The sequence below is a fragment of the Trichosurus vulpecula genome, chromosome 2, assembly GCF_011100635.1.
Source record: "Trichosurus vulpecula isolate mTriVul1 chromosome 2, mTriVul1.pri, whole genome shotgun sequence".
In the NCBI taxonomy this organism is placed as follows: domain Eukaryota; kingdom Metazoa; phylum Chordata; class Mammalia; order Diprotodontia; family Phalangeridae; genus Trichosurus; species Trichosurus vulpecula.
This window is the reverse complement of record NC_050574.1, coordinates 773,430-789,892: the sequence shown is the minus strand read 5'-3', so window position 1 is coordinate 789,892 and position 16,463 is coordinate 773,430. Positions and strand designations below refer to the sequence as shown.

Sequence of the window (16,463 nt, the reverse complement as noted above, 5' to 3'; positions counted from 1 at the left end):
TAAATCCACTAGACCACTTATCATCTGAATGCATCTCTGACAATACACCAGAGCTTGTCATGTACAGCCAAAGAAGTTGGGGGCGGGGGGAGGTAAGACACACATACATATCTACATACATATATAGAAATGTTTTCATCAACAAAAGAGAAATAAGAAAATCAAGCATGCAACTAAAAAACTATAAAACCAACATATTTTAAAGGCCACAAAAATAGAAATTCTGAAAATCAGAGATAAAATTGAAGCTAGAAACCCATTAATTGAATAAAACAAGGAATTTTTTTTTTGTAGAGGGGAGGCAAGGCAATCAGGGTTAAGTGACTTGACCAAAGTGAAACAGCTAGTGTCTGAGGTCACACTTGAACTCAGGTCCCAGCTGCCCCAAGGAATTACTTTTAAAAGCAAATAAAACACAAACCATTAGCTAAGTTGAATGTTAAGGAGAGAAACAACAAATTACCAAAAGGAATAATGAAAAAGGATATAAAAATCATAACAGATGAAGAAGAAATTATTAAAAAAAACTTTTGCCAGAATTGGAAATTGAAGGGATGCTCATTAATTGGGGAATGACTGAACAAGCTGTGGTATATTCGTGATGGAATAATACTGTGCTATAAGAAATGACAAGCAGGATGATTTCAGAAAAACCTGGGAAGAGAGAGAAGAGAGGAGGGGAGGAAAGGAGAGAGAGAGAGAAGAGAGGAAAAAAGGAGCGAGGAGAGGAGGAGGAAGAGAGAGAAAAGGAGGGAGAGGGAAGGAAGCGGGGAGAGAGAGAGGGAGAGACAGACAGAGAGAGAGAGATCCTGAAAACCTGGAGAGAAGAGAGCATCCAGGAGGAGACAGTGACCCACAGTGCCCAAGGCTGCAGAGATGTCCAGGAGACTGAGGCTGAGAAGAAGCCATTGGATTTGGCCATTAAGAGACCCCTGGTTACTTTGGAGAGGGCAGTTTGGGTGGAGTGGTGAGGTTAGAGGTGAGACTATAGAGAGGTCAGAAGAGAGTGGGAGAAAAGGAATGGAAGGTTCTTATGTTGATGGCCTTTCAAGAAGCGTGGCCACAAAAGGCAGGACCAACATGGGATGAATTAAATGCAAGTTTGGGGGAGAGTGGAATGGCATGGGCATCTGTGCAGGGGAACAGCCAGGAGAGAAGGAGAGACTGAAAACAGGTGGAAGAGTGGAAGGGAGGACAGGGGGATGTGCTAGAGAAGACTGGATGGCCCCTTTGTCATGTAAGATGGGGGAAGGAGGAGAGACTAGAGAGTCCTCAGATGAGAGGGGAGGGAGAGGGGGAGGGTGCCAGGGGAAACTGGGAGAGACATGAGCCTTGGAGCCTCCTTTGTCAGCTTGGGAAAAGTAGCATGGTCACCTTGCTGGCTCAAGGAGCCTGTTCAGAGCTGGATAGTGACAATCAAACCAAGTCAATAGGTCAATAAGCATTTATTTAATGGCCACTATGTGCCATGCACTGTGTTCAGTTCTGGGTTCAACAGAGAGAAGGCACCAGGGGAATGGGCTGTGTGACTCTGGGCAAGTCACTTAACCCTGACTGCCTCAAAAAAAAAAAAAAAAGAGGGACTGGGAAAGCCTTCTTGTGAGGAAAGGTAAGAGATGATGAAAAGGTGGCAGTGAAAATGCCCAGAGGCAGGAGATGAAGGAACATCCAGGAGGCATCAGGGACAGGATGAGGAGGCTAGAAAGGGAAGAGGGGCTTTGAATGCCACACCGAGCATTTTGCATGTGATCCCGGAGGCACCAGAGAGAGCTTAGAATGGCCTGAATAGGGGAGTGGCATGGCCAGACCTGAGATTTAGGAAGATTCATTTGACAGCAGAGAATGGACTGGATCAGTCTAGAAGACTGACCAGCAGCTGTTACAATGGTGTTGAAGACCCGCCCCAAGGTGGGGCTATATTTGAGAGCTATTAGGAATATCCAATCTGCAGGCCATGGTAACATATTGCAAGTTGTGGGGTGAGAGAAAGTGAGGAGCTGAATGAATGGGACTGTGGTTGTGCCCTCGACAGTAACAGGGAAGACTGGAAGGGGAAAGATAGAGTCCAGTTCTGGACACACTGAGTTTGAGATGAGGTCCAATGGGACAGCCGAGAAGTTGTAGATGGGTAAATAGAGATGATCACTGAATCCAACTGAGCAAAGGTGTGATCAATGATAGGATGGGAGAGAGGGCAGGAAGGGATTCAAGAGAAGAAGATGGCGTGGGGTTGAATAGGCTCACCAAGGGCCAAGATGGGAAAGGAGGAGAGCACTGCCATGGCGGGAGGGATGGCCTTGGAAAGTATCCCAGTGCAAAGAGATCCAAGCCTGAGGGATGCCTAAAGAATAAGTCTGGGAGAAGTAGGGCACAGGAAGACCAGAATGACAGAAGACTATGACCCAGTAAGGAAGTGGAACAAGCGCATGGGGGACGGCAAGATCCAACACATGACCACCCTTGTGTGCCAGCCAAGAGAAAGGTCATGTGGATCAAGTCAAAGGAGGAGATGGAGACCAGAGCATCTAAGGGGACATCAGTGTGGATACTGAAGTCCCCTGGTATGAGAGCAGGAAGATATGAGCTCCACCCTGAATGAGAAGGGAGAATGTTCTGAGGGGGAAAGGCTAACAGCCATCAGGATCCATCTGGAATGGGTGATAGATTTAGACGGAAAGGCTGCTGAATGGTGCTAACACAGGGATAACCTGGAAGTGATATGGGGATCAGGAACAGTGGATTTGGAGGAAGGGATGGGGAAAAAAAGTGCCACCACTTCTGGAAAAGGTAGTAAAGAATGTGGCCTCATTGAGGGGGAGGAGCAGGTTATGGTTAGGCTGAAGGAGCGGGGTCTCAGTGAGTGCTGAAAGATAGGAGGAGCATGGGACAAAAAAGCCTAAAACAACGGGAAGATTAAAAAGAGCAGATGGCAAATGGCAGGAGGGTGGGAACGTAACAACAATCTGCTAGCAACTGTTGTGGCTGTGTGAAACCAACAACAACCAGCACACAGAAGGGCTGCCAGCACAGTTCTTTGACCTGCTTCACTAAGGAAAGTAACATTGAGGGGTTAACAATCTCACTTTAATCCCATATACAAATATAACTCAGTTAGTCTAGGAGGAAAAGCCAGCACCCTGAACTTCAGAGCAAATACAACAAATTACAAACATACAAAATATAAACAGACCAAATCACAATTCAGTTACCAGACAAGTATCAACATCTGGGTTCACAAGCCAGGAGGCTCTTGACAGGAGTCTCATACCACTCTTCTAGTCACTGAGAGCCCCAAGAGTCAAAGGCCAACCTTGGACCTTATACACCTGTGTCAGGGCCCAAGGATTCACACCTAATCAGTAAAAGGGTGTGGGCCTGGGGTTTAGTACCTAGTTAGCAAAAGGGTATGGGCCTGGGGCTTTGTACCTAGTAAGGCTTAATCAAAGGCATTTGATTATTTTAGCATTTCTAAAAGAGAAAACAGTAAAAAAAAAAAAAAAAGTCCCACCTTAATTACCAATACAGGGAACAATCCCAGGTAAGATTTGAACAGTCTTCTAGCCAAGGTGGCTGGCCAAAGGGGAGACATGATGGCTAGCTTCCACATACAAACTCCAGGAAAACCCCACAGTTTGTGCCAGACTAAAAAATGAGTAAGAAATTGGAAAAAAAAAACTGGTATGTGACTTCTTCCACCCATAGGAAGGACTGTACAGAAAGCCCTCCAGATGCTCAAAGGCCAAAGAAGCAGGTCGCCAGTAAAACTAGCCCCAGCACAAAGCAGACAAGTGTCACAAACATAAGACATGTGTGTTCTGAAAAGTTCTGGGTCTGGAAAAATAAGAGCCAAGGGCTTCTTTGAGAAAGCCCCAGGACAGGGACATTGGCCCCAGAATGGTCCCCAAGCACTCTGAGGGAGGCACCCAAGAGAGGGCTCCTTCTATCCTAAGGTGGGCTCAGCACCCAAACCCAGGCCCCAGGCAAGACAGAGCACATGCCAGAGCCTAGCCTCAGCACAAAGCCCCAATTCGGGACAAGTGGGTGCTAGAGAGAGGAGGAACTGCAAGAAAACACCAACCAATATGAATTGGTCCAAATCTAGAGATGCCCCCAATGAAGACACAATTGCAGGAAGGAACAAAGAAATAATCATTCTGCAAGGACCACATAAATACCTAGAAGATATATAGGGCAAGAAAGGTGCTTGAGGGAAGAACTGCAAGTAGAATGAGCAGTTCTGAGGAGAAAGAGGTGATGTAATGGACATATGTAATGGACGTATGTAATGGACACCCTGAAAACCACAACAGACCAAAGAGAATTCTGTTCCAGGACTCAGCAAGACATATTAGAACAAAAGCAAAAGGCAGGAATAGTAGAATAAGATCTAAGCTAATTTGAAAAAATGACTCTCTGAAAACAACGATTAAAACATGCTTGACCCTACATTTTAAGAAATCATAACTGTGCACAACTGAGGGGGTGCCCATCAGTGGAAAATGGCTGAACTAGTTGTGGCCTATGGTTCTAATAGAATACCACTGGACACAGTAACCACAACATCACACAATGATCAACTAGGAATGAAAGAACTGAACGAGGCTGAAGGCCGATTGATGCATACAATTTTTCACTTTATTTTTTTCCATGAGTTTTTTCGTCTGAGTTTTCTTTCACAATATAACTAACATGGAAATGCTTTGCAGGATTTCACATAGGTAACCTGTAGAAAATTACTTACTCAAAAATTTTAAAAATGAATGTTAGAAATTCTTTCTACATGTAATTAGGAAAAAACATTATTCAAGAGGGGAAAAGAGTTGACTAAAGAAATAAATGCATAAAAAATCTGGTGAGAAATGAGAAGGATCCCTGGACAAAACCAAGCCATCTGGCACAAAGTGGTCACTTGAGGGATGGGGACTAAGAATGTAGGACCCACAAATATCTGGTAAGCTCACTTAACCGGAGGGCCCTGAACATCAGAGCATGCGGGACACACCTGCTTCTACGAAGCTCAGTCTTCCAGGGAAGGTCAACCTAGTCAGGAGACAGACCTGGGAAGAAAAAGTGGACCATGAGAGGAGAGGCTACCTCCCTCCTGGACAGCCATGCTAGAAATACCATCATCATCACCACCACCCCACACACAGACACGGGGTTCCCCATTCATTACTGCACAGAAGGAAATAGTCCCTGCCCTCAAGGGACCACTTCCCTCTACCTCAATCAGGACCTCCCCTGAGACTCTAGGTGGAGACAGCTCAGGATGCCAAGAAGTTTAGGAATAGCAATGGCCCTCAGACCACCAAGCCTGCCTGGGCCCAGCAGCCAAACTTGTGGGGAGCAATGACTGTGGAGAAGGGGCCCCCTTTGCAACTGCCATGTAGGTAAGCCCAAGAGTCACAGAGGTGGCAGCACCCCACAGACCCCAGATCTAGTGCTGTTGCTCTTCAGCATCACCCTGGGAAGCATACCCTGTTGAAATGTGGGGACTGTGAGCACGGCCATTGAAGACCCAGAAAAGAAAGCTCATGCCAACAAAGTCCTTAGCCCTGTCTAATGGTCACTATCAGAAACAACAAGATTTTCTCAATGGAAATGGCGTGAAAGAAGAGACCTCACCATTGGCTTTGCTGCTGCCCCCTAGGGACCTTCTCATTAGACCAGCAGCTGAAATGTTCACAGGTAAACTCCCCAGTACTTAGCATAGTGCCTTGCACACAGTAAGTGCTTATTAAATGCTTTTCTAGTCACTTATTCAAGGAGCTTATACCTGGGCTACCCCTCCCTTCTGCTGAAGCCTCAAGTTCTGAACTATTAACCACGATCAAGTTAACTCTACTATTGTTTCTGGACGAGATGTACCATCTACTTTCCTTTCCCCACCCCCACCCCCAGTAACTTTCTGACCAAAGTGCCCCTCCCTGGTCACCACTTCATTGTTATCTGTCCCCTCTAAAATGCCAACTCCTAGTGGGCAGAGGCTGTCTTTGCTTCTATGCTTGTAAGAGTCCTGTCTTAGCCCATCATGTACTCTATGTAGGACCTGTCCCTGTCCCTTAACAGCCTAGTCCCACCCTGGCCTCCCCTTGCCCCCAAGCTGGCATCCTACCCTGCCTCTTGCTGTTCAGGAAGCTTTGTGTGTGTATAAGCTGGGAACTGACCCTGTCTAGCTGGTCTCACTGCAGTCCCTCCCAAGTCCATAAGTCTTTTGGGGGGGGGGGGAGGGCAGGGCAGTTGGGGTTAAATGACTTGCCCAAGGTCACACAGCTACCACATGTGTCAAGTGTCTGAGACTGGATTTGAACTCAGGTCCTCCTGACTCCAGGGCCGGTGCTCTACTCACTGCGCCACCTAGCTGCCCCAAGTCCATAAGTCTTACCTTAGTCCACCATCCACCAATTCAGGAAGTGGGACCTGTCCCTGTGGGCCATTTCTACTCCAGTACCCTCACCTCTATAGAAGTCCTACGACATTTTACCTGCCTCCCGTCAAGAGTGGTGGTCAATCAAAACAGAACTATTCTGGAATGGGGAGGTTGTGACCCCTAAGTATTCTGACCTCAGCAACCTCATGTGGAGGCACCACAGGTCAAGAGGGCAACAGTGAGCTGACCAACTCCTGATGTTATGCTAGAAGACTCCGACAGACACACTGATTGTCCCTCAAACACCCCAACCTTCTAGCTAGGCAACTAGCGGCCCATAACCAACTCCTCCCCCCCACCTCAGACGCACACAGTCAGCCATAACCTTCTTCCTGCCACAAATGCACCACCTCTATGTGAAAGAATCTGAAATTCCTCCTTCTGATCGCAATCTGTTGTCTTTCATTTAATTGGCTAAGAAACATCTGTGGAGTGCCTACAACGTGCCAACACTGTGCTAAGCACTGGGGATCCAAAGAAAGGCAAAGGGTAGTCCCTACCCTCAGGAAGCTCCTAGTCTAATGGGAGAGATGGAATGCCAACAGCTACTCTAAACAAGATAAAGATAGGATATACCGGAGAGAACTGGTAGAAGGGGCACTCTGGAAGTTCCCAACCTTATTTGGCCTACCACCCCCTTTTCAAAAAAAAATTACTCAGCACCCCCCTGGAAATCTACTTTAACCCTTTAGTGTTTTTTTTTTTTGAAATTTGTGTCATTTCAAAAAATATATATAAAATATTTTTAAATGACATCTTAAATTTAATAATGTATTGTTAATTCATGGGGTTTTTCCCGCATTAAAATTCTTATGACACAGTATTGCATCATACAGCATTGTATCGCAAATAAGTCATTGCACACACATACTCCTCCCTATGCATACTGGACTTCCCAACAATGAGCAACACACTCGCCTGCCAACACTTGCTTGTTAAGACCTGCCTGCAAACTTGACCACTGATCAGTTATAACTTGCATTTTCTATTTGTTTGGAAAATAATGTAATTACTATGACTTTAACTCTGTACACAACAGATGAAACATGTATGAAGTTTTTCAAAATTTTCTTATCTTCTTTCCTTATGCTTCCCTGGCTTCCTTATTTTTATTCAACATCCCCCAATTGCACCTGAGGCTCTTACTGTCCCCACTAGATCATTCCAGTGCCCCTAGGGGGTGGTACTGTCCACTTTGAGAACCTCAGAAGGTAGGAGAGGGAAGCCAAGAGAAAGAGATGAGGAGGGAAAGTATTTCTGACATGGGGGACAGACAGAGAAAATGCCCAGAATCAGAAAATGGAGGGTCTTATGTATGAAGAAGAGCAAGGTGGCCGATGTCACTGATCTCAAAGTGGGGCTGGAGGGAGTGGAAGGTATGAGGAGACTGGAAAGGTGGAAGGGGGTTGAATTATGAAGGCCTTTCAATGGCCAGAGAGCATGTTGCATTTGTTCCTGGAGGTGTGTGGACCGGGGGTGGGGGGGGTGGGGGCAGTAACATGATCAGGACTGGGCTTTAGGAAGATCCCTTTGCCAGCTGAGTGGGTGAGAGTTGAGGTAGGTGCTCCACCCCTCCACACTTTCCTGGCTTGGCAATGGCTATACCCTCCTCCTTTCCCCATCCTGACCCCTTGGTGAACCAGCTCCTTTCAACACTATCTCGTGTCCTGCCAAGGCTCAACCTTGGATCATGCACACCCTGCTCCTACTCATGAATCAATCAGGAGAAAACCAGGAAACTACACTGCCTGGGCCATCATCTCAGCTGGGCCCTCACTGCTGCCAGGCCAACTTTTCACACCACCCTCCTTGGCCCACTCTCCCCAATGGCTCCTCCACCCTCTCAGCTGAGAACTTTACCCCATATTCTACAGAAAAAAGTGGAGGCCATTCCCAAAGAGCTTCCTCTTATCCCCCACTGGCCTTCTGCCCATGCCACCTCCCTCATTCCTGTCTGTGGCCCTTCTCCACACGCACAAGGGACCCCATGTTCTCCCATCATAGCCACTTTCTCACTAATCCGCAGGCTCTCCCAGTACATGCCTATATCTCTGCCATTGATCCATCCCTGTGAACTCTGTCACCTCTTTCCCCCCTTTTGTGCCTCAGCTCCCAGAACTGATGCCCCCACTTCCATTCCTCTCATCCTCTTCTTAATTCTACAATCTGGCTTGTGATCTCATCTTTCCACCACACTGCCCACTCCTGATTCCCCTCCTACCTGTCTGACCACTCCTTAATCTCCTTTGCTGGATCTTCAACCACAGGAATCCCTCAAGGCTTTGGGCTGGGCTCTCTTCTCTTCTCCATCTATGCTAAGTGAAAACATGATCTCATACCTCCCAAGAATTTAATGATCATCTCTCTGCAAATGGCTTTCAGAGGTACCTGTCCAGCCCAACTCTCTCAGCTGACCTGGTCCAGCCTCACATCTCTGCCTCTTTGAAATCTCATGCTAGACATCCCGTAGATACTTTAAACCCCAAAGGTGAACTCATCTGTCTCCCTAAATTCTTCTCTCTTTCTAACACCCCTATTACCTTCAAGGGCACCACTATGCTCTCAGACTTGATGTCAGAAGGAACAAGGGCTACCGAGGAGAGCTTCCCCAGAGGGGAAGTGGCTACTTGGGAAGGGGTGGGCTGCTCCATTTTGGAGATCTTCAAGAAAAGGTCAGATGAACATCCATTTATTTTGGGCTCTCTCCTGGTGGACTGATACCTTTCCTGAGAGAATCCCCTTATCACCTACCCTGAAAAGTCCTGTGACACCTAAGCATCAGCCCCACCTCCCACTGTCCAGGGTTCTCTATACTTGGAGCAGGACGCATCAGCCCTTGATGTAGAGACATGTATCTAGGCCAGGAGACCTGAATCTCTCGCCAGGACAGTGATATTTAGAGAGGTATATGAGTGCCCCTAAGCCCTCATCCCAACTGGCTCCTCCCTACTATGTCCTTCTTTTGAGGCCTAGAAGCCACCTGCCACAGACCACTATTGGGCCAAGGTAGAATGCTGGCACCCCCAGTTCTCTGGGTTGAGAGTCAGTGGTAGGAAGAAAAAGACTCCAACCCGATTTTTCCATTGTTGGGAACATACTTTGGAAGTGTTATAAAAACAACCAAAAGGGAACTTTCCTCTCAAGTATTCTTGGCCCTAAATATCCACTGGGGTGGGTTTCAGAAATGGAAGATTGTGTTGCAGCAGCCTATTCACAAAAGGGTCACCAGACCAGTCAAGTAAGGATACAGATTTCATCCAAAGGCAGCAACAAGGCAGAGAAGACCCAGGCCACCCTGGCAGTGCCAGAGAGGAAAAGCCTACTAGAGGACTGAAGGAAGAGTCAGAAAAAGAGCTTCCTATGTTCCCATGTGGACACTCATTTATTTTTAAAACTGAAAGAATGCTGACCGACACAATGCCAGCCCTGACCGCAGAGGTCCCACGGCCAAACGTGCTTCCCATCTCCTGACCGAGAGGCGACCGACTCGGTGCAGACTGAGATACAGCCAACACGGCAATTTGTTCTGCAGGGCTGCATATTTGTCACAAGAGTTTGGTTGCTGCGTTTTGTCCAGTAGGGGGGAGGGGGTAAGTGGGAAAGAAAAGTTTTGTTCATTTAGAAAAATAAATTTTAAATTTACTTCCAAGTTCCTTCTCCCATTGGCGAGTTCCTCCTGGTGCCTCCAGGGCAGCCTCCTCCCCCCGGAACATTCCAGCACCAAGCCAGCCCCCTTCTCCCATTGGGAGGCTGGGGAGAGGGCCCCAGCTAGCCAGCTATGCTTCTGATCAGCCAGACTGGGACACAAAGCCAACTCATGGTATCTTCAGCCTTTCCCTTCCCTTTTGTGTCTTGCTTTCCCCATTAGATGTAAGCTCAAGGGCAGGCATTGTCTTTTTGTGTTTGTATCACTTAGTACAAAACCTGGCACACAATAAGCACTTAATAAACGCTTGTTGCCCAAGTAAGTTTCATTGATTTTATTAATATTCTATTACCTATGATAAGTTATAGTATTTTTAAAAGCCATATCCAGATGTTCCCCAAAGGGTGTGCCTGGCGGGAGTGGGGTTGGAAAGAACAGCACTCGCTCCACATACACACCCCCTCCACCCCTCTCCAGGGGAAGAGGCATGCCAGGCACCCTTACCCATGGCTCAAGGCCTGGAGCTCTTTCAGCGTCCCTCATGTTCCTCTCGAGAAAGCCTCACAACACTGATGGTGGAAGGCCCAGAGGGCTCTGCCTTATAAGTGGGGAAAATGAAGCACAGTGCCAGGGGTCTTCTGCGTACATCTGCGTGTGACCCCATGTGTTGGTAAGCAAAATGGGCTCTTAGCACTTAGTTGGCTTTTGTTTTGAGTAATTCAGTGTATTTCCTTGAGCCTTACTAGATGCTAAACCCCAGGCCCAAACCCCTATTAGGTGTAAAACCTATGTGGGTATGGATTAGTAACTAAGGTGGGGCCCAAGGTGGGGCTAACTAAGGGGAGGTGCTAACTCCAGAGCCATGCCTGTCTTGAGTCTTACCAGGTGCTAAGCCCCAGGCCAAAACCCCTATTAGGTGCTAAGCCTATGTGGGTGTGAAGCTCCCAGGGTACCAAGGGGTGGTGCTAACTCAAGAGCCAATCATAGCAGCCTAATTCAGATGACTTTGGATGACATCTGAAACCCTATAAGAAGAGAAGACAGAGCCATTTGCGCAGGGCTCTCCCTCTTGGTGGTGTTTGAAGACTCCCGGGCAGCTGTAGCCAAGAAGCCCTGCAGCTCGTAAACCCAGATGTTGGGACTTTGTTAAACTCTGGTAACTATGTATTGGGATTTGAATCAGACAAGGTCTGTCTGTTGATGTTTGTACTTTGTATTTTGCTCTGAAGTTCAGGGTGCTGGTCTTTCCCCCTGAACTAAGTGAATGATATTTATATGCTGAATTAAAGTAAGCTTGTCAACCCTTAACCTTGCTTTCCTTAGTTAAGCAGATCAAAAGAACCTGTGCTTTTGCGGCGTGCTGGTAGCATTCTTGTTGTTGGGTTTATGTTGGTCTTTCACTCCCACAACAGCTGCTGGCCAGATTGTTGAAACACCCCATGGGGTCTGTAACTGGACAGGCAGGTGTGACCACAGGCCACTGGCCCAAGTCTGGAGGCATGCTCCGGGCCTGCGCTCCCTCTGAGACAGCTTAAGGTTCTGGTGTTGTTTCTGAGCCCAGGCTGATGGGCACAGGAGAAGATTTTGCAGGGCTATTCTATCAGCCTCACTCCCTATTGCAGCTCAGACTTCAGGTGCACACCACCACAGGCCACACTGGGCTGTGAAGTTTTCCATTGTGTGTCTACGTGTTGGGGTCCAACTTGGTGACTTCTCAAGTGTCTAAATCCTGTGACCCTATCAACTCACTTGCTGTGTGATCTGCTCTGGACTGCCTCATCCTTTATCTGTAGAACGTGACAACAGCTAACATTTATATGGTGCTTTTAAGGAAGCCTGCTGAGCATTTACAACCCTGAGAGGCAGGTGACATCACTTCCATTTTATAAGTAAATACACTGAGGATGAGAGAAGTCACACAGCTCTACACATCTGGGGCAGGATTGTAACTCCATCCTCCAGATTCTAAGTCCATTTGTTGGAGGGTTAATGTGCCCCCTCACCCAAGGCAAAGACCTCTCCTCAGGTGGGAGGGGACTGTGGGCCAGAGGGCCAAGGCTGGCACCAACTTTCCTCACTGCACCTGCCCCAGCAGGTGCTGCCTGGATCGCTGGCCTCCGTGCAGGACCTGGAGGAAGCCCAGACCTACTGGAAGTCGGGCAGGAGACCCAAGGATAATCTTGGCTAAGTCTCTTCCTTGCTCTGGGCTTCCTCAGTGTATTCCTGGGCAAAGTGCAGAGCCTGAACAAGGTAACCTCCAAATGCCCCTTGCTCAGTGCATCCCCCCGAGGGCTGAGTAAGCCACCTGATCCCTCATATCCTACTCCCTCTGCTGACCACTGAAACTCCACAAAGAAGCCCTCCCACCTCCCCTGGAGCAGCCCTGAAAGCAGGGGCTGAGATGGGGGCCCCACCAAATCCTCTCCCCCTAACTTCCTTTTCACCCCTTTGTCCCATGGGGCAGGGAAGGTGCCTAAAAGGGCTTATTGAATTAGATGAAGTGCCCAAAGAAGGAAGACGGGAAGAGGGAATGGAGAGGACATGTCAGACTCCCCACAGAGGCCCTTCCAAACCTCCCATGGCTCCCCACTGCCAATTCAGCTGAGATCCTGCCTCCTATTCTACAGAAAAAGCCAAGGCCTAAAACCGTGAGCTCACTCTCCTCCCTCTTCCTCTCTGTGACCCCCTGGGCCCTTCTTCTTCCCCATCCCCTCTCCACCTGCTCAGGCGACCACCTTCCACCCCATCTTCTCCAAGAGATCCCCCCCACTTGTCGCCAGTCTCTCCCCGGTGCCTACAAACCTGCCCAAGCCTCCCCTCCCCCCTTTTGTGGACGCTAGAATCTGTGCCCCCACTTCTTCTCCTCTCAACGCGCCAGTCTGGCCTCCACCCAAAGAACTTCCTCCAAAGTAACCCATGATCTCTTCATCACCCAATCTGGCGGCCTCTTCTGAACGTTCATCCTCCTTGACCTCTGGGCAGCCTTGGTAACTAAATAGTAAGTGCCAATGACCTGAGGCCTCCACTGCACCCTGGGCCATCTCCAGTCATCCTGGTCTATATCTGGCCACTGGGCCCAGATGTCTCTGGAGGACAGCCCTCCCTCACTTAAATCTAATTCACTTGCATGACGTGGCATCAGCTTCCTGACGTCACAGTCCTCGTCAAGAAGGACAAATCACAGCCACACAATACGCGCAGTGCATGGCCTGGAGTCGGCCTCCAACAACAACCGGCTGTGTGATCCTGGATGAATCGTTTCACCTGGTTTCCACAACTATGCAACGGCAGTCGTATCTGTACGGTCCTCAGGGCAGGGCCCGGCTCAACATCTGCTTTCCCTCACCTTGTCTGACTGCTCTTTCTCATCCTCCTTGGGCCCTCCATGCTCTCTCAGACTCCCCCAGCATAATTACCAGCCCCGGGCAGATGCCTCCCAGGTCTCTCTGCTGATGTCCAACTTGGCACATCCAAAATTGAACCCTCTCCCATTATCACCTAGCTCAGTCCCTCAGGCTCACAACCGCGATACCGCTCCCACACACAGATGGGGTGCAGGCTCCGGCCCTTCCTCCAGTCCACCAGGCCCTCGGGTGCCACAGTGACCCAACCCTATGCAGGGGTTCCTGGTTCCCTCAAGGACTAAACCCAGTCCTCCGCCCCTTCTTTCCACTTCCCTTCTGTGACTGGAACACTCTCCAGCCCCCAATTCATCAGACCAGGGGTCTCCCTCATCGGACCATGAGCTCAAGGGCAGCCCCCCCTGTGCTCAGAGGCCTCTCTGCCTGGAGAGCTGGCTCCCTTAGGAAGCAGCCCATCCTGCCCTCTGGCTGGAGGTTATGGAGGGTGTCCCTGGGGCCTTGGCACCACCGAGAAGTGAGTCCTCATTTTCCACACTCCCCCACTTTACTGATGCTTTAGGAGAGCCAAAGCTCTCCCCTCCGGGTGGACTCGCCCTTGGGGAAGGCTGCAGATGCTGGGGACAGGGGCAGGAGAGCACAGCTGGAGATGTTTCCGGACAGGCAGAGCCCCCGCAGAGCTCATGTGGGAAGTGTGACTGGAACATGGCCAGAAGAGACAGCCAAAACCTGAGGTGGACCCCAGCTGGTGGCCACCACCACGGGGCCAGGGCCAAACCGAGACAGCAGGCCTGGGCAAAGAAGAGCAGGGGGTCACTGGGGTTCTCCTCCCACTCTCCCCCAGGACCCTGGGGTGCTGAGGTGGGGAATCCCCAGGGGCTTACCCCGAGAGATGCCGTCCTTCATATTGTGGCTGCAGGGCGACCTTCTCCAAGTCCCATCCTTGACCAGCATCCCCCCCTGAAAAGGCTCGGGGCTCTCCAAGTTCCCTGCTCACCCCAGACAGGGGGACAGACTGGATCATTCTGGGACACAGAGTTGGGGTGTGGCCATCCTGCGACCCAGGGGAACCCAGGCCAGGATAAAGGGAGCAGGGGGTTGGGGTGGGACTGAAGCCAGAAGTGGGGGAGTTGGGAGGGATCCCCTGGGAGGAGAGTCTGGGCAAGGCGAGGAAGGAGATACCCAGCTCTTTCTCTCTGAAGTCCTGGGCCAGGGGGGAAAACAGGAGCTCTGGGGAGGCAAGGACCACATCCATGGGGAAGGCCAGACCCCTGTGTCTGGAGGGGCTGAGCTGCAGGGAATGGAGCAAGCCCCTGCAGGACAGACTGGGGTCAGAGGGCAAGGGGGCCCCCAGCAGCAGAGGAGACTGAACTTTGGCAGAACAAGGCAGCTGGCAGTGGGAGAAAACAGAGCATGCCTTTAAAGGTGGGGATTTGGGCTGCAGGGAATGGGAAGGCTTGGGACTGGAGGGACCAGGGGCTCCCTTGGGCAGGTGGGATCTGGGCCTCAAGGAAGATGGGGTTTTGCCTCTAGAGGAGTTGGGGCTGAAGGCAATAGGTTTCCCCTTCAGGGGGTGGGCTTTTAGCCAGGAAGAAGGGGACACAGTCCTGCAGGGAGCGGGGCTGGCCCTGGCAGGAAGGGATCCCTTCAGCAGAGGGTGTGGTTTAATCAGTGGGGAACCTGGCACTGTCCTAGAGTAGGAAGGACTGGCCCTGGAGGGAAGGGGTCTCCCTTTCAGGGGGTGCCCTTGGGGACGAAGGGAACTGAACACACTGCAGAGAGAAGTGGTAGGGCTGCCGCCCAGGGCTGGCTCCCCATTCAGGAGGTGAGATCTGGTCTGGGGGGAATGGGAGGGACTCGGGGCACAGGAAAGAGGTGCCTCCTTCAGGGAGCAGCTCTGGGGTTGGGGACAGCCAAGCACTCTGTAACGAGAGGGCTTGGGGCTGGAGGGAAGGGGGTTCTTCAGGAGGCAAGTTTGGGGCCGAAGAGAACTGAGAACCACGGAGACAGAACTGGGGCCTCCCTGCAGAGAGGGACTGGGGCCATTCTGGAGATGAAGGAGCCGGGGTCCGGTAGAGGAAGGAAGGGCTGAGGCTGCAGGCAGAAGCAGCACCCTGCACTGGAGAGTGCTGTGAGCACGGGAATAGGGGGTCCCCGAAATGAGAGAGAGAGGGGGCCCCTTGCAGAGGGAGAGGCTGGATCTGGACGAGAATGTCGGCCTGCTGCGGGAGGAACCAAGGACGGGGGGCACTGCCTGGCACAGGAGCTGAAAGGGCATGGGGTACCACAGCTCACCCCGGGGGTGAGCCATGTGGGCGTCCTTCAAGCCTTCAAGGCTCCCTCCGGGCCCGGCCAGTGGCACCTAGGGCAGAGAGACAGGCAGAGGGTGGGGGAGGGGCGGACCAGCACACACAGCCTCCCCCCCCCCCACCCCGGTCTTCCCCCTAAGCTCTCATTTCTACCCCTGCCACCCCCCAGCTGCCCCGATCCCGGAGGGGCTCCCCTCCCGCCCCCGCATGGCAAGTTAAGTCCTGACCCCTTGGAGGTCTCTTGGCAGAGACACTGGAGGGGTCGGCCGCTTCCTTCTCCTGCTCATCCGACAGATCAGGAAACTGAGGCACACAGGGTCACCCAGCTAGCAACTGTGTGAAGCTGGATTTGAACTCATGCTCGGGTGTACCCGCCCCTCGGCCCTCCCCATCCTTGGCCAGACGTCAGTCGATACGCACCTATTAGGCACCTACTGTGTGCCAGGCAGCGTGCACAAGGGTACATAGGTGAAAAAGGGCCAGGGTTTTGCACGCGCCCCACCTCAGCTCCTGGGGGTGCTGCAAAGGAGAGGACATCCCCTTCCAGGGCCACGGGGCCGATGGGGCCCGCCCCCTCCCCCATGAGGTCTCGGTTCTTCTAGGTGAGCCCCCCCCAAACAAGAAGGGACAATAGGGGAAGGCCGCAGGGGATCGAACACAGACCCTTCCCAGTTGAGGTCGGCCCCCCGCCCCCCGCGCGGACTACGCTACCCAGCAGT

The 16,463-nt window shown here is 50.9% G+C and overlaps 1 protein-coding gene across 2 annotated transcripts; it reads right to left on the bottom strand.

Annotated features, from left to right (window-relative positions):
- Positions 1-4,615: 4,615 nt before the first annotated feature.
- LOC118835907 (leucine-rich repeat extensin-like protein 5) lies at positions 4,616-16,448 on the bottom strand. Of its 2 annotated transcripts, none has more exons than XM_036743204.1 (3): positions 16,165-16,448; positions 14,320-15,797; positions 4,616-5,057 (listed from the first exon to the last, which is right to left on the bottom strand). In XM_036743204.1, the coding sequence occupies exons 2-3, from the start codon at positions 15,744-15,746 to the stop codon at positions 5,045-5,047; spliced, it is 1,440 nt and encodes a 479-aa protein (XP_036599099.1). In that variant the 5' UTR covers positions 15,747-15,797; positions 16,165-16,448; the 3' UTR covers positions 4,616-5,044. The 2 variants fall into 2 exon arrangements, with proteins under 2 accessions (XP_036599099.1, XP_036599098.1); XM_036743203.1 differs by lacking the exon at positions 4,616-5,057 and adding an exon at positions 10,389-14,226 and having other exon boundaries at positions 16,165-16,439.
- Between the last annotated feature and the right edge of the window lie 15 nt (positions 16,449-16,463).

Bases quoted from the DNA above. Each gene is read 5' to 3' on its own strand.
- LOC118835907 (XM_036743203.1), bottom strand. From the start codon at position 15,746: ATGGCTCACCCCCGGGGTGAGCTGTGGTACCCCATGCCCTTTCAGCTC. The intron at 14,227-14,319 runs GTAAGCCCCTGG...TTCTTTGCCCAG, and splicing joins GAAGGACGGCATCTCTCGGG to GCCTGCTGTCTCGGTTTGGC.